Source organism: Phoenix dactylifera, chromosome 7, assembly GCF_009389715.1.
Source record: "Phoenix dactylifera cultivar Barhee BC4 chromosome 7, palm_55x_up_171113_PBpolish2nd_filt_p, whole genome shotgun sequence".
Lineage (NCBI taxonomy): Eukaryota > Viridiplantae > Streptophyta > Magnoliopsida > Arecales > Arecaceae > Phoenix > Phoenix dactylifera.
This window is the reverse complement of record NC_052398.1, coordinates 2,658,301-2,685,386: the sequence shown is the minus strand read 5'-3', so window position 1 is coordinate 2,685,386 and position 27,086 is coordinate 2,658,301. Positions and strand designations below refer to the sequence as shown.

General features: G+C 40.0%; 3 protein-coding genes across 3 annotated transcripts; 1 reads left to right on the top strand and 2 right to left on the bottom strand.

Annotated features, from left to right (window-relative positions):
- Positions 1 to 1,023: 1,023 nt before the first annotated feature.
- LOC103719037 lies at positions 1,024 to 3,928 on the bottom strand. The gene is made up of 3 exons (XM_008808095.4): positions 3,767 to 3,928; positions 3,529 to 3,617; positions 1,024 to 1,416 (listed from the first exon to the last, which is right to left on the bottom strand). Exons 1-3 carry the CDS (start codon positions 3,803 to 3,805, stop codon positions 1,269 to 1,271), a joined length of 276 nt encoding a protein of 91 aa, XP_008806317.1. The 5' UTR covers positions 3,806 to 3,928; the 3' UTR covers positions 1,024 to 1,268.
- A 1,769-nt stretch (positions 3,929 to 5,697) lies between these two features.
- Positions 5,698 to 12,836, bottom strand: LOC103719036 (zinc finger CCCH domain-containing protein 13). The gene is made up of 6 exons (XM_008808094.3): positions 12,090 to 12,836; positions 9,895 to 9,946; positions 7,337 to 7,429; positions 6,388 to 6,452; positions 6,132 to 6,284; positions 5,698 to 6,050 (listed from the first exon to the last, which is right to left on the bottom strand). Exons 1-6 carry the CDS (start codon positions 12,762 to 12,764, stop codon positions 5,982 to 5,984), a joined length of 1,107 nt encoding a protein of 368 aa, XP_008806316.2. The 5' UTR covers positions 12,765 to 12,836; the 3' UTR covers positions 5,698 to 5,981.
- Positions 12,837 to 18,981: 6,145 nt separating this feature from the next.
- LOC103719035 (pyruvate dehydrogenase E1 component subunit alpha-1, mitochondrial-like) lies at positions 18,982 to 25,588 on the top strand. The gene is made up of 8 exons (XM_008808093.4): positions 18,982 to 19,772; positions 19,865 to 19,944; positions 21,980 to 22,057; positions 24,199 to 24,294; positions 24,376 to 24,447; positions 24,735 to 24,788; positions 24,876 to 24,941; positions 25,240 to 25,588. The coding sequence occupies exons 1-8, from the start codon at positions 19,076 to 19,078 to the stop codon at positions 25,282 to 25,284; spliced, it is 1,188 nt and encodes a 395-aa protein (XP_008806315.1). The 5' UTR covers positions 18,982 to 19,075; the 3' UTR covers positions 25,285 to 25,588.
- Positions 25,589 to 27,086: the final 1,498 nt, after the last annotated feature.

The following is a 27,086-nucleotide window of genomic DNA, read 5'->3' as shown; positions in this document are numbered from 1 at the left end:
CATACACTCGCACACAAAAAATATAGCAACAGCATTTGTATCCGACAAAAATTATAATAATTTGGAATTTGAATAAATCCAATAAATTTGTCAAAATTTCGAAAAAAATAATAAAATTGAGAAAGCATAGATTTTTTTATAGCATATATATATCTATTTATTCAATTACACATAAGTATTGAATAGCAAGAATAATAAATGTAGTAAAAGAAATATTGGTACGGCGACAATAAATAGTATCTATGTATATACATGCATGCAATTTTTTTAAATTAGTCATAAAAAACTTGTAAAAAATTATAAAAATTATATATAATTAGATATGAATAACTAAAATATGTCAAGTTCAGGCTCGCCTCGAGCCTGGTAGTTACTCAGATTTTGGGCTGAATCTCGGGCTTTTTAAATTTTTTATTTAAAAAAATAGAATGCCGAGACCTCTGTCCGGACTGTTTACACGCTTGCATTTTAAGCCCATCTCGGCCCGTTGAGTTTAAAATCCAGGTCCAAGCCTGTCTGAAATGCTTCAGACTTGAGCAGATCCAGTGGTGGTGAAGGGAACTCGTGCCCTTCTTCTAGCAAAGGGACCACACGATCTTGCCACGGGTTGGTCAGCCTCGGGCAATCCTAATCACTACAGCGTTCCCTACTTTGTCTTCATCAACCAAACACAAAGCAATCCCTCAACCCAGGCTCCATTGTCCCGTTATCTTTTTAAGAGAACTACTCAGAGTTGCACGAATTCGTTACTGTAGTAACTACAGCTCAGTCTGTGCATGGAGTTTGGTCTCAGGAATTAAGAAGAAGAAAAAAAGCTTGCCTTTTCCCCTACTAGTTCTCCATGAACAACTTCTCATTTTCTTTCATTTTATTCACTTTTTTTAATAGATAACCGAGCTCGCGAAACACCAGCCTTAAGGATGAATTACAGATGAAAAACGGATGGTAGATAAATTACCAATATCATTGAACACGCACTAAGAACTCATTAGAAAAAAATAAAAGGAATGCACAGAAAAAAAATAAGGGGAAAAAATCAAACCATAGATATACATCTGTTCACAGGTCATCAAGTTTCTCAAGGAAAACCAAAACGATGCATGTTCAACATGACAAACACTTCATATTATAACTTGACGGGTCCAATAGCATCACAAACACGTTGTCCAATCTCATGGCCATATTTGGCGCAATTATTATCCAAGTTGAACAAGAGTAACAACTAAAAACCACTATAAATGTTTTGCATTATTTTGGTCAAATAGGCTTCATTTGGGATCAGCGAAAAACCTATTGATCGACGGCATGATCTCAGGGGCTTTGTTGCGAACGAACCTTCTGAGACCATGTTCAGCATACTTCTCTCCTTCAGCATGGTTCTCCAGCACTCCTGCAGCCCTGCCTTCCTTGCTGACCCTGGTAAAATCACCATATATGAAGGTGGGGGTGAATTAAGAACATAAAGATAAGGAAGAAAAACAATGTACAAATGGAGTTTTTCACATGCATTGCATCAAAGAAAGGCCAAAGTCCAGATGATCGAGACAAGATGTATGAATTTTAATTGCTGGTGTACAGAAAGAAAAGCTCGCTCATACATCGTGACGGTCCCTTGTATATCCTTCATACATGCACCAAAACTAAGGGTTGTGAAGAATATCTCCACATACTGTGGAATTCTCTCTAACTTTTGTATTTGTACATCACCGAGCATAAATTTTGAAATTTTGTCTTCACTGATTAACTGTGGTATAGATGAAATAGGCTGAAGGTGATAAATGTGGTTAAGGAATCATGGAAGAATATATTACTAAATCTTAAGTGCTTATATGAGTAAGGATTGAGGGACTGCTGTGATGGAATCACGGAGGGGTATAAAGAATAAAAAAAAAAATAGTCAAAATCAAAACATCATATAACTAATCACGAAACCACACTTGCACATGGAGGTATCTATTAAGAGCAATAAATATAATAAATGGATAATAAATCTGCATAACATGCGAAAATGGCAGGTAAGGCTGCAGATCAGGATGTTGCCAAGAACACACAAAATAATGTGAATCATCACAGTAGATGCACTATGAATGTGATGTTTGAGAAGATTCAGCAGAACAAAGTGATCAATTTCAGGCCTGCTACTCATCAGTACTAAAAATGGTGAAGCTGCCAGAGATGCTGACAATGATATATAAAACGATTAAATATGACATTCTTCTAATTAGATTTATAAACTTTACTGATAATATATGTGTGTATCATCCCGATGAATCCCTATAACCAGATTTCTTGATATTGCAGAGTAAGATTCTCCAACACATATCATATTTCAACTTGAGAACACGTTCGTGCAACACTGGTTTTCTCTGACTTTGACCATAAATATTATCAATTACCAACCAAGCAGGTATAGCCGCATCTACCCGATACAACAAAATGCATGTCGGGCACTTCCTCTTAGCATCTTCCTTTTTCTTTTTGAAGAAAATGGTAGTAAAATGGCAAAGATACAAGTCTAGATGTAACTTAGACAGTCCCAAATATTTTTCGGGATTGTTGGATCATAGATTCAGTTAGGCAAGCAACATTTGAATCCAAAATCCCAGGGACAAGCAAAGCTCCCATTAGCCTTCATCATTCAGGATCTTGCTGAGAGGTGAAAAGAACCTATAAAATCAGAATGGAAATACCTAGAACCAGTGTTTTCCATCTATCCGATCTTTCACCAGCCCAAACAAGGAAAATGGGAAAACTTGTTAAGGTCATTGATCGAGCAGTACAACCGATCGAACCATCCAGATCAACAACTTGACCTCGGCTGGGTCGATCCTTGAATTGGGAAAAAAAAGGCTGAAATCAACTAAAGCTTAATGGGCCATCTCAAATGAAACCTCAATTGCTTATGGATTTTTCAGCCCTCGCTACTAGCAGCTGCCAGTGGCTCAGCCTTCGTCGGAGAAGGATGCTAGAAAGAGCCAGCAGCTCCCCGGTCCTCATGTGGCATCACTAGCCACTGGAGGAAACAAGGTCATAATTGATAAGCAGGATCCGACAGCCCTCCACCTCTTCTTCTTATCTTCTTAGGCACCAGAGACAACAAGATTGCCGACAATCGGCCAGATCCGACATTCCTCCAGCCCTTTGCTCTTCTTCGTCAACCCAGAAGGCGATAAGACTGCCATCAATTAGCGAGATCCAACAACCCTCCATCTCTTCTTGGACAAGGAAACAAGGGATATTAGAGGAAAACCGATGTGAGGTTCTGGAGGTTGGCTCAAAAGGAATAGAGGCGATTGTGGTCAAGGGGAGCTGCTGTGCTTACAGAAGAAACAGATGAATAAGGATTTCGATTACAAATAGGAGGACTCAGTTGCAGTTGAGCCATGGGTAGGTTGAATTGGTGACCCGTGAACCTAAACCCTCAAGCTGTTCGATATTAAACTTTTACGAATTGCCGATAACTACTGACAAAAGCTATAAACATGGATGCGATGTGCAGTCGAATTAATGATCCAACCAGTAACTGACCTCACTTCAGGGTTGATGCAAATGTTGCGGACCAGCTGGAAGCCGCAGATCCCCACAGCCACCCCGACCGCCGCAAAGAGTGGATAGACCTAGTAATCATATTTTTTTAAAACAAAAATCAGGTCCCAGTTCATGAATCATGGGGAAAGAGAAGGAGATCCCAAAGGGGAAACAAGAAAAAAAATGTGTTTAAGAGAGAGAAGGGGGGAGGGAGAGGAAGGAGGTGGATGAGGCATACCTCGGGCCTCAGCCAGCGATTAACGGTGGAAGAAGCCATGGGAGGCGACGGAAAGAGGAAAGGGAGCCGACGATGGAGCGGACCAAAAGGGAAGGCTGGTAAACGGGAGTTAAACGGGCTTCGGTGGTCCTTTTATAGTAGGGCTTTTGGGCGGAGACCGCGCCGATTAGGGAACATATTTACGACTCAGCCCCCTACCTTTTGAAGAATATCCGCATTCGCTCCTTGCCTGTGACTAAGAGGATTTTGAGCATGCTTTACCGTAACGGACTAGGTTTTTTATTGACCCATTAAAAGTTTTATGGATAACAGTGATTATTTATAGCGGCCATTACTGTCATTACCAAAAACTATTTTTATTATAACAACTAACCATAAAAGCTCGTTTGGTTCACGAAAAAAGAATGGGGAAAATTATGGTCAACGGAAAAGTAATGAGATGCCTCTTGTTTGGTTAAAGTTTTCAAAGAAGAGAAACGGAAAAGTTGTATTCCCATGGAAATATAATTTCCACATTTTATGGAAAATTTCTCATGGAAAAAACTTTTCCATGAGGCGGGAATCACTCCATTTTTATTTTTTCTCAAAAAGATCATTCAGCATTAAAGAAGTATTAAAGAAGCATTAAAAACCTAATTTTTATTAAGGGCATAATAGAAATTATACATAACTTTTCAGGAAAGTGGATGGTCAACCAAACATAAGCACTTTGGAAATTTGTCACTTTTCCATTGTCAACCAAACATGCCAAAAGTACTTTCTAACATACCCTCTTCCTAGGAATCTGTTTTCCAGGAATCATATTTATAGAAGGAAAAATATTTTCCGCGAACCAAACGAGCTCTAATTGTTATATGGAAGCAGATCATGATTGTATAATAATAAAAATATTAATTATAAGATATTAGTGCAATAATCAGGCAAATAATGACCATGCGTGGAATTATCTTCTAGCACTATGACTTGTGAAAAGATCAAACAAAGGTTTGTTTGCTTTATGACAACCTAGAATAAAAGAATGAAACCAGACAGGCAACATGAGTACAAGTGATGATAAGGGCTAGAAAAATTATTCAAAAATCCCACTTCCATTAGAACAGCTAATTTTGGGGTGATGAGAAGGACGACAAAAATTACGCCCATTGCATAGATTTTGAAAGCACCTACGAGTTTTATCATTTATTCATCTGCACATGTCTCAAAATAAGTTTGGTGTTGAATGAGAAAACAGATAAACAAAAGCCACCGAAGTTCTAATTAACGAGTGGGGTACCCCAATTGCAGCATGACCTATTTGGATTCAAGCGTACCACATCCAGACTAGCAATTTTTGTATTAAAAAAATTATTAATTATTAATTTTACAAAAAAATGATCCCTTCTTTTTTCAGAATGATATGCTTTAGAATTTTTTTGGGGGCAATTTTACCCCTAAATCTAAATATGAAGTGGATAATACACCTTACCAAAACATCAAACACATCTATTGCTGAATATCTAATACACATTTTGAATATCTATTATATTTGTTCAAACTTGACCATCAAGTACTTGGAACTAAGGACCATCATCAAGAACCCCTTAAATATATATATCATTCTGCAAAAACAGAAAGTTGCCAAATCAATAATTAGATCAATTTTTAATGCAAAAATCACTTCAGGCTAAGAACTGGTACATGCTCGCTTTCCTAGTTGGTTTGGAAAATATCATCTCAACCCACGCTATGGATATCCTGGCATCATACTTCTATTAAATTGAGAAATATGGAATATGGTTCAGTCCACATTTCAAAGATGTACCTGAAGCAGAACATGTAATATGGTCCAAACGCTTTAAGACAGACTGCATCCTTAAGCTTTCATCCTTCCAACAAAAGGATGTGCAGCATTCAAGGTACGCATTTGACGCACAGGATCACTGCCCAAAGAATTTGTGGGAAAAACTGAGGCACATGATATTTTCATTAATTCATGTTCACAATCAGGTTTAACGAGTTTCTGTCAGGTGTTTCTGTTCACGTATGCATACCCACTCCATGAACCCAGAGCTTGGCATCAGCTGTAAAATTCTTTTAGCGCATCGCCACCACGAGGTCCCCTTTCATGGGGTCACTGAGATTTCTCGGCTAGAACTCTCATTGTCTCCATGATGCACCGGTGTGTTAGGCAGGAATGCAGGCAACATCTCGAGTGCCGGTTAAGAGACGATGGATTTCAATTTTCTGTATCATTCCTAAATTTACGAGCTCGATCTCGCCAAGAACCTTGTTGCATGGCAAACACCTACAATGACATTGGCAGCATAAGCAACTGTATCTGAATCAATTGTTCATAAAAACACAAAATAGGTTAGGAAAGTCTCACCCTATCGCTTACGAGAGCATCTTTGACATGTGTCTCCTTACCATCTTTTGCATCACCATCTTCAGTAGATCCCATTTCAGGAAGTGGTGAAGCTGCTGATACTCCAAACATGGCCTCATCATGGGCAACCTTCAGTTCTTCCTCCCGTTTTGCCTATGGAACAATATAGTAAAGACAGGGAACTCCTAAGTTGTTTTGAAAAGGAAATGTATCATTTACATCTTAATCTCTAATTTACAAAGCTAAGCAATTGTACCTCAACTGCAGAAAATCGGAAACTCTTTCCTATATCCTTGACCAGTGAAGCATCATCATCTGCAACTGCAAATAAAGGCAATGGTATTGGTACTATATATGTTAAACATTATATATACGTAATAAAGTTAAGGTGCATCTATATTTTATTTTAGTGGACACACAAATAATCTTCTGCCAGATAAAATAATTTAGAAGGTATTTACTATATATAACAATTTTTTAATCAAGTTTATAAGAAGAATACAGACTTGCAAAATGCCAGAAATTGTTCCAAACGGTAATAAGGCCTTTCTGCACAGTTGGACAAAGAACTTATGAGAACAGGGCACAAGCCCATATAACTGTACGTTGGCATATATTATGCCTATCAGAGTGATAAACACCAATATAATGCTGAAATTAAGTGATTAAAGATGGCATGGATAATATAGTAGCACACAATTTTTGTAGAGTTCTGATAACCCGCCTGCGTGACGCCAGAAAGTCCAAAGTAGCACTGTAATCCTCAACCCTGAGAAATGCCTAACCTAACAAATTCTGCCAGAAAGGCAACAGTCCAGGGTAACTAGGGTCTAAAATACTTGGATCCAGGTTTGCCTAACCATTTTCTGACATATTTAATAGAAATTCTTTTAATAACAATTTTGGAGTCAGTTTCAATGCCAGTACAGGAAAAAAATCATAATTATCTATCCTTTGGGGTTATTTGATGAACCTAGTTTAAAGACATGACCACGTGGTCCAAACTTTATTTTCCATTGCATATTTGACCCACCGATTCCAACAACACATACAACATGCATGCGCACATGCAGACAAAAATCCAGACATGCATGCATGCACAATCACACACATGCCAGAGTATTGGCTAATTTGTTGTGGACTGATCATTCAAATCATCTTATGTAATCATAATTAAGATAATTGCAAGGAGAAGCTAAACTAACCTTCAATTTCGTCATCATCATCAAGCGGGGCATCCTTGTTGAAATCAAACCTTTCCCATCCAGTGTTCATGCCCCTAGTTGTATCCTTTGCAGCTGCAAGAGAACAAAATTTGATGTCAAAGATCATCTTTAAGAAGCATTATATCACCTTATTACCGCTGCAATAGATTCCAGACCATAAGAGGGCCAGAAATTACATTTGATGGAAGCTATCAAAATGAACAGTCTAATGCACATTTGAGCACAATCAGGTTCCTAGTAACTGGAATTAATACTTCTACCTGTGGCATGTTTCAAATTTCACGTTTCAAAGTTAGGGGGTAAAACACTTAAGAATAGGTGAAACATAGCAATAATATTAAGAACTTAAGGCATTGAGATACCAGTCTGATATATGAGGGCCGGCAATTACATTTTATGGAAGCTATCAAAATGAACAGTCTAATGCACTTTTGAGTACACTCAGGTTCCTAGTGACTGGAATTAATACTTCTACCTGTGGCATATTTCAAATTTCATGTTTCAAAGTTAGGGGGCAAACACTTAAGAATAGGTGATAAATGGCAATAATGTTAAGAACTTAAGACATTAAGATACCAGTCTGATATATGAGGGCCAGCAATTACATTTGATGGAAGCTATCAAAATGAACAGTCTAATGCACTTTTGAGTACAATCAGGTTCCTAGTGAATAGAATTAATACCTCCATGCATGGCATATTTTAAATTTTACATACCGAAGTTAGGGGGCAAAAACTTAAGAATAGCTGATACATAGCAATAGTGTTAAGTCAAAAGTACCAGTTTGATAGAGAAGCTACAAATATTTCAGCTACATATTGCCGGACTACCTACTGACAATTGAAAAAAAAAAACCTGAAAAGTCATCTCTAGTCAACTGCACTATGGATTGAATCTATGTAAATCAACATTTTTGGGTATATAAAAGACACCAAAGAGCAAGTCAGCAGAAAATCCTCTTAAAAACCATAAATCCTATTATTTCCATGTGTTAATATTTATTTCATAATTGCTAGTGAAAATCCATTCTGTTGGTCCTATTCCTTTCCAGCTGAAAACCATGCCTAAGTTCTGGTTAATTCTTTTGCACTTTAAGAATCCTAAAAGCTAATAGATAAAAATAAAAATCTTGGGTCTATCTTATACCAACATTGACAATGTTTTCCATGAGAAAAGCATTCGTGAGAACACATAGCAGTGAGACATATCAGAGAACTTCCTGATAAATATAATAGAGTGAACCAAATAGAGTGACCAATTGGCTGAACAAGTTGGTAAAGTGTGCTTGTGCTTCCAATAGTAGCAAACTATCTCGCATGGAGAGATTGTCGTCTGGTCATGCAACATTTAGAGTTGATGAGAGGTGCACTATCAGATATATGGATACCAGAAATAAAGTGTTCATATTGTAGTTTACCAAATCATACAGCTGATACTTTCTAAAAATCTTAGTGGAACTGCAGCAAATCACAAGGACACCTATGGATCCAAAACTACTCCATCAGATGCATCCACTTAGGGAACTCTTGAGTTGTCCAAAGAAGACTGCAAAATTTCAACCATGCTTCACATCAAGCAACCTTCAACCAGAGCTTCACATAACATTGTATAGTCTAAGATGTTCACTTCACCAAAAATTTCTTGTTCAGTGAATGGACTCAGGCACATCGGAGCACATGATGAGTTCAGGTTAATTTCTTCCCTGGAATTAAAGTGCTCAAATACATCTATCACTCTTGTTCTGATCATTCCTGAATTGTATGGGTGGTTACATACACATTCCCACCCTATGTTGTCTCTTCATTCCTCTACCAAACTATAACTTCTCCTAGAAATGCATAATAGGATAAAAAAGAACTATAAAGCATGTATATATGAGAAGAGGTGTAATTTAGCGCTCATATCCTCCCATTGGTGTGATTGTGAAATCTAGCGCTCATATCAATCAAATCAGAAATGAATACAAAAAAGTGAATTCAAGGGATTACAGCTTAATTTTGATATGATTGTATAACGTATCAGCATACATTCCCTTGTAAAAGCACTTTTATATGTTGATATTAGAATAATGTAATAAATGACCCTACAAAAGGTTGCTAGGCGATTATATATTTATAGAGCAACTTGATCATTTCATACATCTTAAAGATCTTGAAACTGTTAATGCTTGAACCGGTAAAAGAAAAAGCACTTAACTGTAAGAATAACATGCAGAGCTTAGAATAATAGAAATGAAACCAAAGCAAGAACCATTATCTCACAATGAGTGGTAGAATTTTCCTGGCTTCAGCATTAAGGATATTAAAATTTCATGAAAGAGGCCATCAAGATTTCAAAATACTCACAAACATGAATTTAGGATTTCTTTTTAGAAAACTTTCATTATTTCTTCTTGTTTGGTAGCATAAAATAGAACTTAACTAACATAATGCATGACAATCAACAAGATATTTTGTGCAATTAACAGCGTGTGACAGGAAAGCTTTAGAGGGTAAGAATACAAAGCATGAAAATAAAAAGAAAAGAAACAATGATACCAGTTTCTGAGAGCTGAAGCTTCATCTTTGCTTTAACTCTCTCAGCAGGTGCCTGTCAAGAAATAAATAGGTCAGCATCATATCATTATTAATCACAACAGTAAAAAGAAAAGTATACAAAGGCCTGAGTTTTCAACAAAAGAAAATAACTCTCATAGTGTATTGCATAATAGCCCGTTATAGTGAAGTTAAAGAAAGAACAAAGGAAAAATAGATCAAGCTAAAATTATGTATGTTTTTTCGCCGATTAGAGAAACAGAATGCATTCTGCACTTACTCATTCAACATCAAAGGCATGATCTACCTAGACTAGAAAGGAATTCAATTATGTCAAGACTGCAAAAAAGATATGTAGATGACTATCAGAATGATACATATAAGTGTATAACACCAGACTGGATGCTGCCAATATCATCAGCTCATATCAGGTGGTTTAGGTTGCACAAGTATGAAATAATGCTATCATTGCACCTTCAGTTTTGGTTGCAATTGATAGATCAATTGTTGCCTGAAAGTTAGGGGAAGATACCACCCATAACTCTTCATCCATTCCTTGGTGGCTTAGGAAGGGTGTAAGGTTGTAATGAGGGACTTGCACATCATCTGACCAGGGTGTGCCAACAGAGAAATATAAATTAGAATTTGCAAAATTTCCCATCAAAATATTGTGACCAACAGAGATACTGGTCTTTCAAAATACTGCGACCAACAGAAAGAGATTGGGCTGATCTTTTTCCAATGAAAAAATACAGCAGATATATATTATTGAGTAGCACAAAATGCAAGGACTAACTACTCATGTCCTAGTGTCTCATGGGAGTGTTCTTTCACCATGTAATCATATGCTATGAATCATGCCACCATGGCATCCCATCCCAAGCTTGAGCTCATGCAATGGATAAAAATGGCATCAACTATTTTTTTTTGGGACATGATAATCTCTTCTCACAGAAACAGAGAGAGAGAGAGAGAGAGAGAGAGAGAGAGAGAGAGAGAGAGAGAGAGAGATTTTGGAATAGATGCATACAATGCTAGAAATATAAAAGCATCACTCAAGAATGTTTTAGACTACATCAAAAGTAAGCGTAGTTTTTGCGAATTCATGAAATATAGATTTTCTCCCATGTCAACAAAAGTATGCCAATAAGTATACCTTATATACATAAATCTTGCATATATAGTTGTCACAACCCATGACCTCACCCAAAAAGGCCAGCCGGAAGGTATTTTTTTGGATTCTTTAGTTTTATATAAGTACCTAAGATCACCTCGGCGAATAACCGATGTAAAACTAAATGCATGCCCACACAGGTCCTCACATACTTCTTCCATTCAAATCCTAACGTTCTCGCCAAGCTGGGGGTTCAAATCCATTCAAATTTAATCATAAGCACCACGATAGGCCCGTGGTCAGCCTCCATAAAGCCGGGTTGCAGTGTTCCTTAGTCCACAGATGCTATGGGCCATGTTCGCTCTAATACTATTTATCACAACTCGGGACCTTACCTAAAATAGCTAGCTGAAAGGTACTTTTTAGGTTTCTTAGTCCTGTATAAGTATTCAAAATTATCTCGGCGAATAACCGATGTGGGACTAATCACACGCATGCACAGGTCCTCACAATAGTAACATTAGTAATAAACTTATGCGCCAAGGCAAATGATCACAAGTAATCAAGATAAGCACATCAATCAGTCTTTTGGAGATTTAGGAGGTTATCTGACGACCTCAGCTTGCACCATTTATCTGTAAATCTAGATGTAATCCAAGCCATCCGTTTAGTTCCAATTTCTATGATGCTTTGACGGAACTGTTGTTCGTTTCAAATGTACAGTCTGGATGGCACTGGCTGAAAGAAGTAAAGAACATGACGAATGGACTGACATTCATAGATGCATTAGATAGCCATCACATGAAGTCCAATCAAGGTGAAGGGCGAAGGGGGTAAAGAACACTAATATATAAGTTAGGCTAAAATAGTGCAGAAGGATGAAGAAGAAAGAGGGAAAAACCATAACCACAGAGTATAATGAAAGCATCGTCGGATCTATTCTTGTTCGGAGACTCAAATCTAGTCTGTTGTTACACGAAAAAGATAATTACTTAGATGAGACGGTCAAGAAAGTGCACAAGAAATTGAAGAAAGAAACGAGAAAACCACCAAAAAACATGGGAAAAAAAAAAGGAAAACTCACCATCTGAGAGTAACCCTCAATAAGCTTCGAATAATCAGTGCTTGCACTCTTGTTCTTTGAGCTCTTACGCTGGGGGCTACCCTTCTCCCTCTCGTGACCTCCTCTATCTCGATCTCCACTGCGGGCGGACCTATGAGGTGACCGGCTCCTACTACGCCTGCTGCTCCGGCGGGGCCAATCCCTATCCCTGTCTCGATGTCTGCCTCTTCTTCCTTCTTCCTCTCTCAAAGGGCTCCGAGACCTATGCCTTCTCTCCTCCCTCTCACGGGATCGGTGCCTTTGCCTCGGGCTACGGCTCCTGTCTCTTTCCCTGCGCCTCTCCCTGCTGGAGGACCGGGGATGCCGGGAGCCAACGGAACGGCGGTCGTCTCTGTCGCTGCTCCTGCGGCCACCTCGATCGCGGTCAGGTGGAGGGGAAGGGGAGCGGCGGCGGCGGTCCTTGATGAGCTTGTTGTGGATGTTCTCGAGGACGGATTGCTTCTCGAGCTCCGCGGCCTTTCCGGGGCTGGAAGCGCGGATGAAGCTGGAGAAGAGAGAAGCGGAGGTAGAGGATTTAGAGGGAAAGGAATCGGAGGCGGAGGAGGAGGAGTAGCCAAGGCCTCGTTTGAATCGGGCGGCACCCTCTCCCTTCCGGGTGAGCTCATCGTAGTACGCGGCGGCCTTCTCTTCTTCCATTGACGCCCCTACCGGTACGGAGATGGAAGAACCTTTGCCTTCAACGCGGGGCTACGAGAGGTTCGTGCCGAGATCCCATTGCATTCAAGTTTGGGGTTCGATGTGTCGCTAAGCATCGGATCTACTCCCCCTCGCGCTTTGAGATGCGATAACCGAGATGGGACCGAAGCGCAGTCGCCAAGCCACCTTTAGTCGGGCCCGAGTCCATAATTAACCAGATTAGATGAGAAAGGTGCGGGTCCATGAATCGCACCCTGCCAATCACGATTCCTCTCCTCCTCCCACCCATTCAAGTCCGCCGTGAACCGCCCCATCATGACCAAAGGCGGCGCTGTTTTTTTTTTCTTCTTTCTTTTAAGGTACAATGGCCACTCACATTAAACATGCAAGAGTACACCCGAAGACATGAGAAAGGCTAAGGTGATAAGAAAAAAGAGGAGCAGACTCAAAACTTTTTGAGAAAAAAATACATGAATTGTGCGACTACCTAGTCAACAATAATGCTCAACTCTCAAAAAGACATAAATAGCCCAAGAAAAAGCCATCCTTCCGCAAGTATGCAAATGCCTCAGCAGATGTCGGTCAACCTAGCTAGCCTTGCCCTGAATCTAGTCGATATCATAACCGAATCATCTTTAAGATAAACACAATCTACACGCAGGCGTAGCCTAGCATGAGTGATGCTCTCTCATGCAGCTCGCAGCTCTCCAGCAATGATAGACTCGTCAAAGATGTACCAACCCCGACGGCAATAAATTTGGAGTCTTGATCTCTAATCACGAAGTCCACTCTTTCTCTGCTTTTATCTTCAGAAATGCTGCCATCAAACTTTATCTTAAAAAAATTAAAAGATCGGGCTCTCATAAAACAAGAAAAGTCATGGATGCTAGTTGAAACTTCGTGCATCTCGTGGAACTCCGTTGCCTTTCGAAAGCTCGTGGATCTCTGCCTGGGGAATCCTTCGATACACCTTTTCACCTGCATCTCCCTCGTCCTCCCCTCCTCCGACGTTGTCGCCTCCTACCTCCCTCGTCTCCTCCCCTCTGGCTGCAACGACTCCTCCTCTGCCCTCTGCGCTGCCTACTTCGATCCTTCCCTTCCCACCTTATCCCTTCACACTGATTGCAAAATTTCTTTTTGCTGCTTTTGGTCTCATCCCACCGCCGGCACAGAAACTAGACCAGCATGCTTTGCTGAGGTTAACATGACAATCCTCTTCAGTTGGATCCATGGGGGTCTAAGGGGTAACGGAAGCAATCACCCATTGCTTTGAGATATCTAGACAATGTTGAGGGACAGAGGAGCATTCCAAGCCAAGCACGTTTTTCGAGAAGCCAATAGAGCTGCGGATTAGATGGCTGCTAGGGCTGTCAACGAGCCGAGCCGAGCCCGAGCCACAGCAGGCTCGGCTCGGCTCGTTCCATAAAAATCTAGGCTCGGGCTCGGGCTCGGGCTCGGTACCGAGCCCTGTACTGGGCTCGGGCTCGGGCTCGCCTAGCACAGCCCCGGCTCGGGCTCGAGCTCGTGAGGCTCGTTTGCCCGAGCCCGAGCCTGCCCCGGCGGCCGGCGCCCCATCTCTCATTCATCGGAGGACGGGAGGAGAGAAGAACGAAGGAAATAAATAAAAAAAGAAAGAAGAGAAGAAAGAAGGGGGCGGCCGCGAGCACCACCGGCACGGGCGTCGGCCGCGGGTCGACCGCAGGCGCTGTCAGAAACTAAAGTCCATCTGAGCGCCCTCAGAGAGAAATCGAAGCGCCAGAAAATACAAGAAAGAGCAGATCCAGAGGGATTCTTTAAAGAAGGGGGTGGGTTCAAGAACTGACCGCATCGGAAGAGTTATCAGAGTCCATATCGGGGCGGAGGCGCTGGTACAGCTGGGGGCTCCGGTAGATGGAGCCAGGAGCGGGGCGGGAGATGATGCGGGGAACGCCCTCGAGGGAGACGGTGCCCATATAGAAGAGCATCCCGGCGACGTACAGGAGCGGCGCGAAGAGGAAGATGGCCTGCCGCCGGAGGAGGAGCGATAGTACCATCCACGCCAACCGCTGCAGAAGGGTCCGCGGCGCCTGGAGGGCCCGTCCGGAGGCGGACTTGGAGGGACCTCGATGCAGAAACGGCCGGATGGGGCGGCGGCGCTTCACGCTTGTTGCCTTCCCCGCCGGGGGCGACGGCATCGGGGGCGGAGAAGGGAGAGGAGGTTGCGACGAAGCTTCTCGGAGAGCTGGATCGGGTGTACGGCGTCGTCATCGTCGTCGGAGGGGAGGGGGCATCGGCTTGGAGCTTGGGGGCGAGCCGGCGAGGAGAACGGAGAAGAAAGGAGGGCTAGGGCTAGGGAATGTTCTGGAGAAACCGAGAAGAAAGAAATTAAAGAAATTAAAAATGGGTTAACGGGTTGGGTTCGGTTAATGGGTTGAGTCCGAATCCGAATCAATTCAATTCGATTTAAGGATTTGGGTTAGCTCGGGTTGGGTCTGATCTAAATCCAACTGGGTTCAATTAGATTAGGATTGAAATTGATTGAGCCAAATAAAATTTAATTGGGTTGAGTCCAAATTTAATTGGGACCCAATTAAATTGTTAATTGGGCTGAGCCCTCATTTGGGCTCGTTTGGGCTCGTGAGCTGCTCGGGCTCGGGCTCGGATTTAAACGGGCCTCATTTTAGGCTCGGGCTCGGGCTCGTTTGACTAACGAGCCGAGCCCGAGCCGGGCTTTTACCGAGCCGAGCCCGAGTAGCTCGGCCCGTTGACAGCCCTAATGGCTGCTTATGTGGCCAGTCATTCCGATAGCACCTTGTGGGCTGGAGATGGAGAGTTACCCTAGGCACTCTGAAGCATTTTTTTTCTGACTTTATTAGATGCATCCGTACTCGTCAAGTATAATCTACCCGCTTTAGCAAAAAAAAAATAAAAAAAATAATGCATCAGTCTTTTTCAGATCTCAAATTGGTTCGCAAACGCCTATATTTGGCTGTCGGAAAGCCGATGACAGACGAGATGTGCAAAGGGGATCTTGAAGAGGATTCTAGCAATTTAAAACCCCATCTTTATGTATAATTTCACACGGTATAACTGGAAACTGAGATGGATGGATTGTTCTAGGGATCTGTAGTTTTTTTTTGGTTTGAGGTTCAACGAGGTTCTTCTATTCATATTATTGTTACTCCAAACGCTAAGGATTTTGTAATCAAATCAAATTTTATGGAGAAATTTGTGCTGAAATTCACTGGGAAAGAAGTAAAGCTATTTATTGTAAGCAAGACATGCTTCCTCTGCCAGTTTTCATTCCGCCAAAAGGCTAGGATGATGGTAGTGCCCACATTTTGCTCCAAGATATCTGGATAATGGTGGAGGTTGGAGGGGCAATTCAGGCCAAACATATGTTCCGTGAAGCTAATAGGGCTGCGGACTGGGTGGCTGCTTATGTAGTCAATTACTCCGGTAGTACCCTATAGGCTGGCGATGGAGAGTTGCCCCGGACACTCCGAGGTATTTTATTTTTCGATTTTATTGGGTATATCCATACTTGTCAGGTATAATCCATTCGCCTTAGCGAAAAAAAAAAAAAAAAAGGCTAGGATGAGGAGGGATATGGGAATAAGGAGTTTTGGGGTTTGGCCTCTAAGAAGGGGGATTGAATTCGCGAAAATGAAGAGGGGTGGGGAAGATGGAAGCCAAAGGAAATGCTACGGCATGTAAGAAGGGTAGTCGGAGGAAAACATCTGCAAACAGAACTTAGACCCACCATTCAACCTTACACCCTGCCAATTACAACCGCTCATTTCTATAAATATCGTTTATCAAATGCTCATATCAGCGCACCGCTACAGAAACGAGTGCTTATAATTATCCACGTGCATGACTCTATGGTGCACACCATATATGATATAATTTTTTGTCCAGGAGAGATTGAACCAGATGATGGTGGAGGAGCAGACGATGTGATAAATTTCAGAATCTAGCCCACTAGTGCTTATACTTTTCAATATTTTTTTTTTTTATAATGGATGACTCGTATACTTCTAGTATAAATATATCCAAAAAATCAAAATGTAATAAGTCATGAAGCACTCCAAGCAACTCCTTTTCACCAAACCAGAAAACTCCCTCATAGTAGTTTGCTACATACGAAGCCACCCAATCCGTAGCTCCATTGGCCTTCTTATAGACATGTTTAGCCTGAAAAGCAACGTCTCTACCTATCATAGTTTAAATATCCGAGAGCAATGGGCGGCAACCAACCATGGCACTCGTGCACCCCTAGATTCAGCCGATCACTATAGCCAATTATCCTCGAGCAGGACTGTGTTAGTCCGTAGAACATACCAGGCATGATATAGACCAACCCAAACTGCCCTTAGCTCTGCCCTATGAACAGAAATATCAAAGATTTGGCACCCATCAGCTACAACCACTCTAGAGTCTGGACCCTTGATTATAAAGCGCGCACCACCCTTTCTGCCACCATACCGCACTTTTCAATGTCCAAGTAAAAAAGAAGCACCAAAAAACTGCTAATGGTGCGTAGGTAGAGTTGAGGATAGAGGGTAAAGTTGATTATGGGCTAGACGTTGGGCCCAAACTATATATATTCTTAGCTGGGCCTCAGATCAGATTTATTTAAAATTGATATGTTGTATGCTTAAACTCAGCTTATGATCGGCTTTAGTTGAGGGTATAGAGAGCCCTGATGGAAGGAATTGATGGTAGCGGTGAGACGCAAAATAGAAAAAATAACGGTGGAGATACTAGAAGAGAATGACATCATTAGTGCCGATAATTTTCCTATTAGGTTAGAGATGGCTGGAGGAAGGATGGCAAAGCTGCAATTCCCCAAGAAACATCAAAGATTTCTATTTCTATAATTGTCTGCACTTTTGTTTTATCTGATTATCGTAATACAATTTTTTTAATTACTTTTGGAATAAAATTATATAAATAGAATAGTCTAATAGTTTGATTTTTATTATATTTAAGCAGTGAATTTTAAAAATTCCCGAGCAACAATTTTTATCATTAATATCAATATTATTAATATTATCATTAATATGACAAACAAAGAATTCTACGTAACCTAAATTTTCATATAGAAACTCCCTTCGTTAATATTCGCTACTTCGAGCAATGCAAGAGGGTCCTAATTTCTCTTTTTTTTTTAAAAATTATTCTTAGAATGCAATATGTAATGAAATAAATGATAATATAGTAAAAATTTAGATTTTTTTTGCATGAATACCCTCCTAAATATCAAATTTTGCATGAATACCCTCTAAAAATTAATATTTACACGTATATCCGGATAAAATATTTGTTTTGCTATTCTACCATTTTTTATCCTTGTTTTTGCATATGTAGCCGCGCCATTTAACGCCGTTAAAAAATTAACAGTTTCAATTAAAATAACTAAAATACTCTTAATTGGTAGATGTGCAAAAAGAAACATTTATAAGCCGATCGCAATGGAGGATAAAAAAATAATTTCAAAATTTTATTTTATTTTTTAATTAAAATAAATATGTTTTTTTATTAATAATGTTAGAAAAACCATTATATTAGGGACATTTGTGCAAAAATTGTATTTTAATAGTCAAATTTTTATTACATATTAAATAATAAAATATAATGATGGCTAAATATATTTATATCAATATTATTAATATATGTTACATATTAATTTATAAATTGTATTAATAGTGAACCATATTAAGATCGGTGTCGTACCTAGTTTACATGGTAAATGGAGAATTCTATACAAAATTGAATCTCCAGTTTGGATGTATACAACCCGGGACCCTCCACACACACAGTCTCTCTCTATATTAAAAAAAATAGGTTAGTAAAATAAAGCTTCCATCATTATTTATATAAAAACTAAAAAGATAGGAAAAGGAAAGAAGAAATTGGATCGAGATAGCAGCCATCTATGACAGTCCGATTGATGCAAATAAATAAAGGCCTTGAAATTCTTAAAAGCGGGCCATTGGACCACAGAAAAGGAAAGGAAATTCGGGGCCGCAGCCAATAGCGGAAATTAAATTAAACGGTAGGGATGGTTCAACGACTTCCAGGGAGGCCCAAAAGTCACCAACCTTGCCTGACTTCTCTCACATCAGAGGTTTGAATTGTAGCTTCAAAATAAACGACGAACAACAAAATCGCTTTTATTCGTCGGATCAGGACATCCAACGGTCAAAACATTCGCTGATATAACAGGCGAAAGATATCGATCATCCTGCGGTCCAAAGTATACCCTCTTTTTTCCCCTTCCCCTCTTCGCTTCGGACCCCTCCCGGATTCGCTCCCCACATTGCCCCATGGCCGCCGTCCGCCGCCTCTCCCCCTCCTTCTCTGCCGCCTCCCTCCGGCGGATCCTCCTCCTCCGACCCTTTTCCTCCTCCTCCGCCGACGCCGCCGACCAGCGGGTCCTCACGGTGGAGACCAGCCTCCCCTTCATCAGCCACAAGATCGACCCTCCTTCCCGCTCCGTCGACACCAACCCGAACGAGCTCCTCTCCTTCTTCCGCGACATGTCCGTGATGCGCCGCATGGAGATCGCCGCCGACTCCCTCTACAAGGCCAAGCTCATCCGCGGCTTCTGCCACCTGTACGACGGCCAGGAGGCCGTCGCCGTCGGCATGGAGGCCGCCATAACCAAGCGAGACGGCATCATCACCGCCTACCGCGACCATAACATCTACCTAGGCCGCGGCGGCTCCCTTTTCGAGGCCTTCGCCGAGCTCATGGGCCGCCGCGCCGGCTGCTCCAGGGGGAAGGGCGGGTCCATGCACTTCTACAAGAAGGACGCCGGTTTCTACGGTGGCCACGGCATCGTCGGCGCCCAGGTCCCCCTCGGCTGCGGCGTTGCCTTTGCCCAGAAGTACTCCAAGGATGGGAACGTGACCTTCGCCATGTACGGCGATGGGGCTGCCAACCAGGGGCAGCTCTTCGAGGCTCTCAACATCTCGGCGCTCTGGGATCTGCCCGTCATCTTGGTCTGCGAGAACAATCACTGTGAGTCTGGACTTCTTTGGCCATTAATCTTGTGTTAGGGCAGGGGAGCGAAAAAGTCTTTTCTTTCTCATTGGTTTCTTGTTGTTTCGTAGATGGAATGGGGACGGCGGAATGGAGGGCGGCAAAGAGCCCTGCATACTATAAGAGAGGGGATTATGTCCCCGGTCTGAAGGTGAGGTGGAAGATATTTTTTTTATCAATTTATTACCATCACGTTGTTACCTCTTTCTCTCTCTCTCTCTCTCTGGAGAAAAGGATCACGTTATAGTTGTTGTTTTTTTGTTAGTAATAGGATTCTAGGTTTGACTCTTAAGGTGGAATAAGATTATCCAGTCTCTGTCCCCCGCTTTCTGTTACATTTTAAGTTTTGATGGTCTATGTTTTTGGTTGGTTTCTGTTAGTCCATTAGTATCTGTTGTCGGACAATTTAGGAGACCAAGAAACCTAGATCTGGCTCCTCACTATTCACATTGTTATCTAAAAGTAATATCTAGACCCTATCGTCATCTTGTGACACCTTATAGCAACAAGTCAGACATCCAATCATCCACACTTTGAACATGAAGATCCAAATCAGCAAAAACAAACCCTTCCATACATCAGCTTGGAACAATAGTGATGTAATGATTATCAAGAAAATATATCCTAGCTTAGATGTGTAAATTATGTGTATATGATGGTATTTTGGTGCTTATCTTTATTTGTGATGCCCGAGCATGTATTGTTGTTCCTTGCAAGCAAATCCGAGATTGCTATGTTTGTGCAATCTTAATTGTTTCCATCTAATCACACTTGCATGCATTCTATTTGGTGTATGAATGTGCTAACTTTCATCGGTACTCTATGTTAACTGTAGTTCCAGATCTGAAGGCTGTAACCTTAACTGAACACTCTTAGCTAGATATAAAACCATTTTGTTGCTAAGACAAACCCACTTGGCTGTCCAGTCATGCAAATTAATCGTGTCAAATTTTTCTATATATAGCAAAATAGCATGAATTCCTGATCATTGAAATATTGAGTTATATTACGATTTATTATTGCCATGTAAGATTGGATTTATTCTGCGGTTGTAACGTTTTCTTTTGTTAGAGTCAGCAATAGTATCCCATCTGCTGTGAGACTATGTATTATAGTGCTTTTCACAAGTTGGGTGAAGTCCTATTCTAGTTAAATTGATGGATAAATGGTATTGAGCCTTTGGCATGACCTATATGGAATGATATTTTCTTATTTTTCTTCTGAGAGCCAGGTATATGTGGAAATTTAGAATAGTAGTCTGCACAATGAAACTCCATGTTGTCTAACTTTAGTTGGTTGTACTACCTTTGGTTTTATGTGTTTGATAAGTCTCTATTTAGTTGGTTTGGAAAACCATTGCTTCCTAAAAACTGGATCTCTATTATGGAAGTGTGTTTACTGCTAAATTAAGAGGATATGTACAAGAAATGTCAACAATTCTAGGTTGCTTGAAAACTTCATTTATTTGCAGTTTTCAACATTTATAACATTGTCTTTGCTGCAAAATACTTCACTGCCACTATCTGATGCTCTTTCAAATTTTTTGTCAATGGGTAAAACATGTCCTCACAATTAACACTTATCTTTTATTTCCATGTATATGTCTATACTGCAAATTATTCCTTTGAAAGCTTTTTTTTTTTTTTGGCTGAAATTTGAAAGCTATTTCAGATCAAGGAAATTGGTTTACTGGATATACTTTTTTCTCACCTTTCAAAATGCTAGTGCCACTCCCTCTCTAGGAGCTTGAAAGTCCATCTGTTTGCATTGCAAGAATCAAGTATCGTACCATTACAAATCATTGGTGGCAATTTGTAGACAATGTTCTAGCAAAAGCACTGGGAGAAGAGGAGTACATGTTAGCAAAGTTCTGATGTTGGTGTTGTTTGATTGTCAGCAAATAAAATTCATGCCTTTTCAGTTTGTTCACGACAACAGTTTCTGAAATTCCTTAATGTGCTGTTATGGTAAATTTATACTGTGTAATTTAGTGCATATCTTTTCAAAGCATGAGTGTTCTGATTCACATAACGGACGGTAGGTTATTTTAGCATATATTTGCTGCTCTGCATGATCTGCATTTTGAAGGCACTGCTACACTGTATGCCTAACACAGGTTTATTATCGATAACATTCTTTTTTAAAAAACTAGCATCCTTTCTTAATCTTGCTTTCTTTTAGAACAGGTTGACGGGATGGATGTTTTTGCTGTGAAGCAAGCCTGCAAATTTGCTAAAGACTATGCTCTGAAGAATGGACCCTTGGTGAATACTTAACCCTCCTCATTTGTTTTGTGTTCCTTATTCATATTTGGGAACCTTGATATCCATTTTTATTTGATCTTACAAGTTAACTTCTTTCTGGGTCCCTATGACTCGAAAGCTTCATGCATGTTGGTTTCAAAAATTTTGTGCTGAACATGATATCGTAAATACTGATATACCAGGTTACTCAGATACAATATATTTCACAAGGACATGGCCCTACTGTTAAATTGCACTTGAAACTGTTCTTTTCTTCTTCCAACTTTAGCTTTTTTAATGCCACAATATGATACGCTAATTCGAATTTTGCTTCAGATTTATATCTATATGTGAAAAATTATGAATTGTGGTATTAGTTATATAATATCTATTTAATTAGTTAAAACTAAATGCAACCAAATTTATATCTTGTGTCATAATTAAAGGTGTAAAAAGGTAATATGAAAGAGAAGTGGCAGAGGGAAGTTGCTGTTTTGTCGATGGCAATTGGGAATTTCACCCACTTGAATTTTGTTATTTGAATTTATACTAGACCTATTTTTCCTGGAAACTAGTGCGGGGCTTGGTTCAAAGCTATGGCTTCTTTGAACATTATAAAATGGTTTTGGTGAGGATTTTAGTTGGATATGGTGCCTGCATGTGAATTGTTTGTCAAGAAACAGCTATTTTTAAGCACATAAACAAGTGATGGGTAACCAAAATCGCTGCATAGTACTGCTTCAACAAAGAGTTTTAGGAAAACAGATATCAAATGCTTTAATCAAAATCATTTAATCTGAAAATTAGACTTAAACTTCCTTAATTGGATGAATATGCATAGACACAATGATATTCGTTCATAAACTCACAATTAAAATTCCGATATGATTTCTAAATCTTATCATCCTACTAGTTTTCATTATATGTTGAGATCAAATCCAACCATCAAATACTTCTTCTCATTAAATCAATTGCTGCATCACATATGATTTGATTGCAACCATACATGATTCATTCATTTTCAATCAGTTATGCACATGAAAATAATGAAAGTAAAAATTTGATGGCAAATTATTTGCAATCCCAAATATATAAAAAGTTTCCAGGAATGCAACTAACCTTTAACAACTCCTTGCACTTGAATGAGTGACCCACATTGCACCCTGGGGGCTTGATCTGATCCAATTGGATCAGACCTGATCATGTCAAGCTTGGGATGGAAAGTTGTTCCCAAGAGGTGAAAAATGTTGAGGTGGAGGTGCCCTGGTGTAGAGGCAGGCATGGATTTGCAAAAGATTTGAGGGGAAGGAATGAAGAGGATGAGGATTGTGGGAGGAATGGGTTTAGAGTAGAGCCAGAATGAGGAGGGAAATGAGCCTTGCAGAATGGGGAGACAATGGGGTTGGTTTTAGTTTAGGGATTGGGGGACATGGAAGAGGTCAGAAGGATGGGAGTCTGGTCAGAGATGGCTAAATGCGGAGGTATGGAATTATGTGAGGGAGAGAGGGTATTTAGGGACTTGTACCTAAACAAAGTTTCCACCTTATTTATCACATTGTACAATATACATTGTGCAAAATATCTAAGCAAAAATTCAAATGTTTTTAGTGGCTTGTACCTGTGTGTTAAGTGGTCACAAGCTGACCGTTTTTTTTTTTAATTTTTATGACAGCTGATTAATTTTGATCAATGGTTGGACTGGAAAGAACCATATAGAACTTCTATCCATGTGCTTCTATGATATGTTGAAATCGAATATGATGAATAGTTTGGGTTGTTGATTTTGGTTGTCCACCTTGCTTATGGCACTAGGACTTGACAACTACATTACTCTGCTCTTGTAACATTCATGCATTACGCTAGTACTTATTGGGAAACATGGTTGATATTCTCCCTCCAGTACAGCACATATTTGATATGTTCCTGCTAGTAAATGTAGTCCACAGCTATGTTTCATGCACATCATGTCTGGACCTATTGGAAACATGTTACCTTGTTTTGGTACTCATACAAGCAGTTGGGAAGCTTCTTCTCCTTCTTCTATGATGTATATTTTATAGGCAGCCAATGATTTTATTATCTAGAGAATAAAGTCTTATTTTTCTACATGGTGACAAGCAGTTATGATGCTCATATGCTTTTCTTTTAATGTTGGTTTGTAGATTCTTGAGATGGACACTTACAGGTACCATGGTCACTCCATGTCGGATCCTGGGAGTACCTACCGTACCCGTGATGAGATTAGTGGTGTGAGGCAGGTCAGTTGTTTTCAGATATTAATTGCGTTGCTTGTATAGTGCAAGTATTCATCTCATCTGGCCTTTTGTGTAATGTGGCAGGAGCGTGATCCAATCGAAAGAATTAGGAAGCTAATATTATCCCATGAGCTAGCCACTGCTGCTGAACTCAAGGTATTGAATTGAATCCCTATGTTTCCTTTGCTTCGGAGAAATACACTGGGGGCGCCACCACCAGAGTTTGAATCCTGGACCTCTTCCAATTGGAGAGGGATGCAAATTGCCAACTAGCTGAGCCAAGGCTGGTCGGCTGAGATTCCTGTTATGTGTACTAATGCGTCTTCTTCCAGAATTAGTTTGATCTGATCTAGTCTGCAGATTTTATCATGTGAATGTTTATAGATGGAAACTAGTTATACTTCTTTTGTCTCTGTATCATGCGTCTGAAAATGTTTGTGCAGGATACCGAGAAACAAGTGAGAAAGGAGGTAGATGAGGCCATTGCTCAGGCCAAGGTAAGCACCAAATTGGGAACAATGTTAGACAGCTCATTGCAACTTTGTGCTTGGGTAATCTTATTTTCTCCCTTCCCCATTTTTCAGGAGAGCCCTATGCCCGATCCTTCCGAGCTATTTACTAATGTCTATGTGAAAGGTTTTGGTGTGGAGGTAAATGAACTAGGAAACACAGTCTCTTCACTCGCATCTTAGTATTTTTTATTCTTAGATCGTTCCATCTTCTAGGATTTTTTTGTGCTTTTATGATATCCCCAAATCGATGATGTGGATATCTCTCTACCTATGATGGCTAAAATTTAAGCTTAATCTCTTGAACTTTATTACAGACCATTATGTTTATCTCAGCTCATGCAATGTTCTTGTTCAATGTTCTGACATCTGCATGTGCACGTTTATGACAAGTTCTTGCTGACTGTGCCAACTGAATTGCTTCTTGTTCTGATTACAGGCATTTGGTGCAGATAGGAAAGAGGTGAAAGCCTTTCTTCCCTGAAGCAAGGCCACATATCACTGCAAGAAAAATCTTCTCACAGAAGTTCCATAATAAAATTGGAGGGCAAATTCATAGACTTTTGGTTTATTTCTCCACCATTTGTTTGGTATAGAGTTTGATTTAACTTTCTGATTGAGGTTATTGTATTTATCCCTCATGCATTTTTACACCCATAATGTTTCATTTTTCCTTCTTTTAAAATTTGAGCGGAACGCAGAAATTTCATGTTTGCACGGTTAGACTACGTTTGTTATTCTTGCTTGGATGAGTGCACTCGGAATAAAGCGGATCTTCTTGTTATCTATTTATTTCGTTCCTGGCCCACTGGCGTCTGAGAGGAGGCTACAGGTTTATTGCAGCAATACCTGACATAAGTGCTAACTTGAGCTTGCTTGGAATCATCTGCTAATGCCATCCCATGCTACGTTACCTGCGTTGAAATCCTTGAGATACCTGCCGGGATTCAGGCATGGCATTTCATTTATCGTAAGGTGAGAAATAAATATACTCCGTAGCTCAATGTTTCAACCTATGGGAATATCCTCTGATAACGACTCACTGTTGAATAATGTTGTTTATTGTGACAAGAAGATTACCATTACAGTTAAAGATAATGAAAAATATACTCAAGATGATACTGCAATTTGGTTATGACTATCTGCATCACTGAAAGAAAATATTATGTCACGCATTGACATAAAGATTGATCCAAAAAGATTATTTTAAAATAAAGAGAGAAAATGCTGATCAGATGTTATCACAATCAGATTGGTATTTTACTTACTTCCTTTGTAGTTAATAATGATTATTCTAGATGTTATCACAATCAGATGGAAGCAATGATTAAATGGCTTTTCAAGCGACAATTATATTTACAATCTATTCAAATAATTAACAAGCAAAATAATAAAGCAATCCACATACAAGGGGCAACACAATTTTTAACGTGAAAAATCCTTTTATACGAAGGAAAAGAAACCACGGGGATTGGTTTAGCCAAAAAAATTTACTATTTAGAATAATGAAATTACAATAGATCCTTTCTAGTTCAATTAAAGACTGTACAAATATCAACAAGATTTAATTTTGACTTTTACAACAACAACATGCATCACCAATAAGTAACGCTACAAATGGGTTGGGTTGACCCGCGACCCGACCTGCTTAGACTCGACTCAACCTCTTCTGGAGGACCTATGGTGTCGGGTTGGATCCTAAATTTAGACCCATTCTATCTTCAGAATCGGGTCTAAGTTTATTGAATTGAGGCCTGACCGACCAATTTGAAATTTGGATAATTTTAGATTTTCAATTCTATAACTCGACTCGACCAGAATTTATAAAATTATTTGGACTCGCAGGCCATAGCCCGCGGGAGTGCAAACAAGTTTTGAAGCCATGAATAGGTTGATCCAAACCAGATCTGAATCGGACTTAAATTTTTTGGATTGGGTCCGGGTCATATATGGATCTGACCCGATCCGATCTTTATTGGGTTGGGTCTGGATCTAAATTAGCATCCGAACAAGAAACCAAGTTAGGTCGAAGTTACTCATAACCCGATCAGACTCATTTGCACCCCCTACTGATAAGATGAATTTCAATAATAAACAACAAAATAGAGAATAAATCTCATCAACTATTGATGTTCGAAATAATCAATAGAGAAGACTTTTCAAAAAGCTAAATCTTTCAATTTGTAGCTTTCAATGCCGAAAATAAAATGCTGAAATTTCACCCAAACCTGCGCACAACCAACCATACAGATAAAGTAACACCTTTTCTTTCTTTCTTTCTTTCTT

Bases quoted from the DNA above. Each gene is read 5' to 3' on its own strand.
- LOC103719037 (XM_008808095.4), bottom strand. From the start codon at position 3,805: ATGGCTTCTTCCACCGTTAATCGCTGGCTGAGGCCCGAG. The intron at 3,618-3,766 runs GTATGCCTCATC...TATGATTACTAG, and splicing joins ATCGCTGGCTGAGGCCCGAG to GTCTATCCACTCTTTGCGGC. The intron at 1,417-3,528 runs GTCAGTTACTGG...TGATTTTACCAG, and splicing joins TGCATCAACCCTGAAGTGAG to GGTCAGCAAGGAAGGCAGGG.
- LOC103719036 (XM_008808094.3), bottom strand. From the start codon at position 12,764: ATGGAAGAAGAGAAGGCCGCCGCGTACTACGATGAGCTCACCCGGAAG. The intron at 7,430-9,894 runs GTATCATTGTTT...GTTCTCTTGCAG, and splicing joins GCTTCAGCTCTCAGAAACTG to CTGCAAAGGATACAACTAGG. The intron at 6,285-6,387 runs GTACAATTGCTT...ATTGTTCCATAG, and splicing joins TCCGATTTTCTGCAGTTGAG to GCAAAACGGGAGGAAGAACT.
- LOC103719035 (XM_008808093.4), top strand. From the start codon at position 19,076: ATGGCCGCCGTCCGCCGCCTCTCCCCCTCCTTCTCTGCCGCCTCCCTC. The intron at 19,945-21,979 runs GTGAGGTGGAAG...CTTTTAGAACAG, and splicing joins ATTATGTCCCCGGTCTGAAG to GTTGACGGGATGGATGTTTT. The intron at 24,942-25,239 runs GTAAATGAACTA...TTCTGATTACAG, and splicing joins TGAAAGGTTTTGGTGTGGAG to GCATTTGGTGCAGATAGGAA.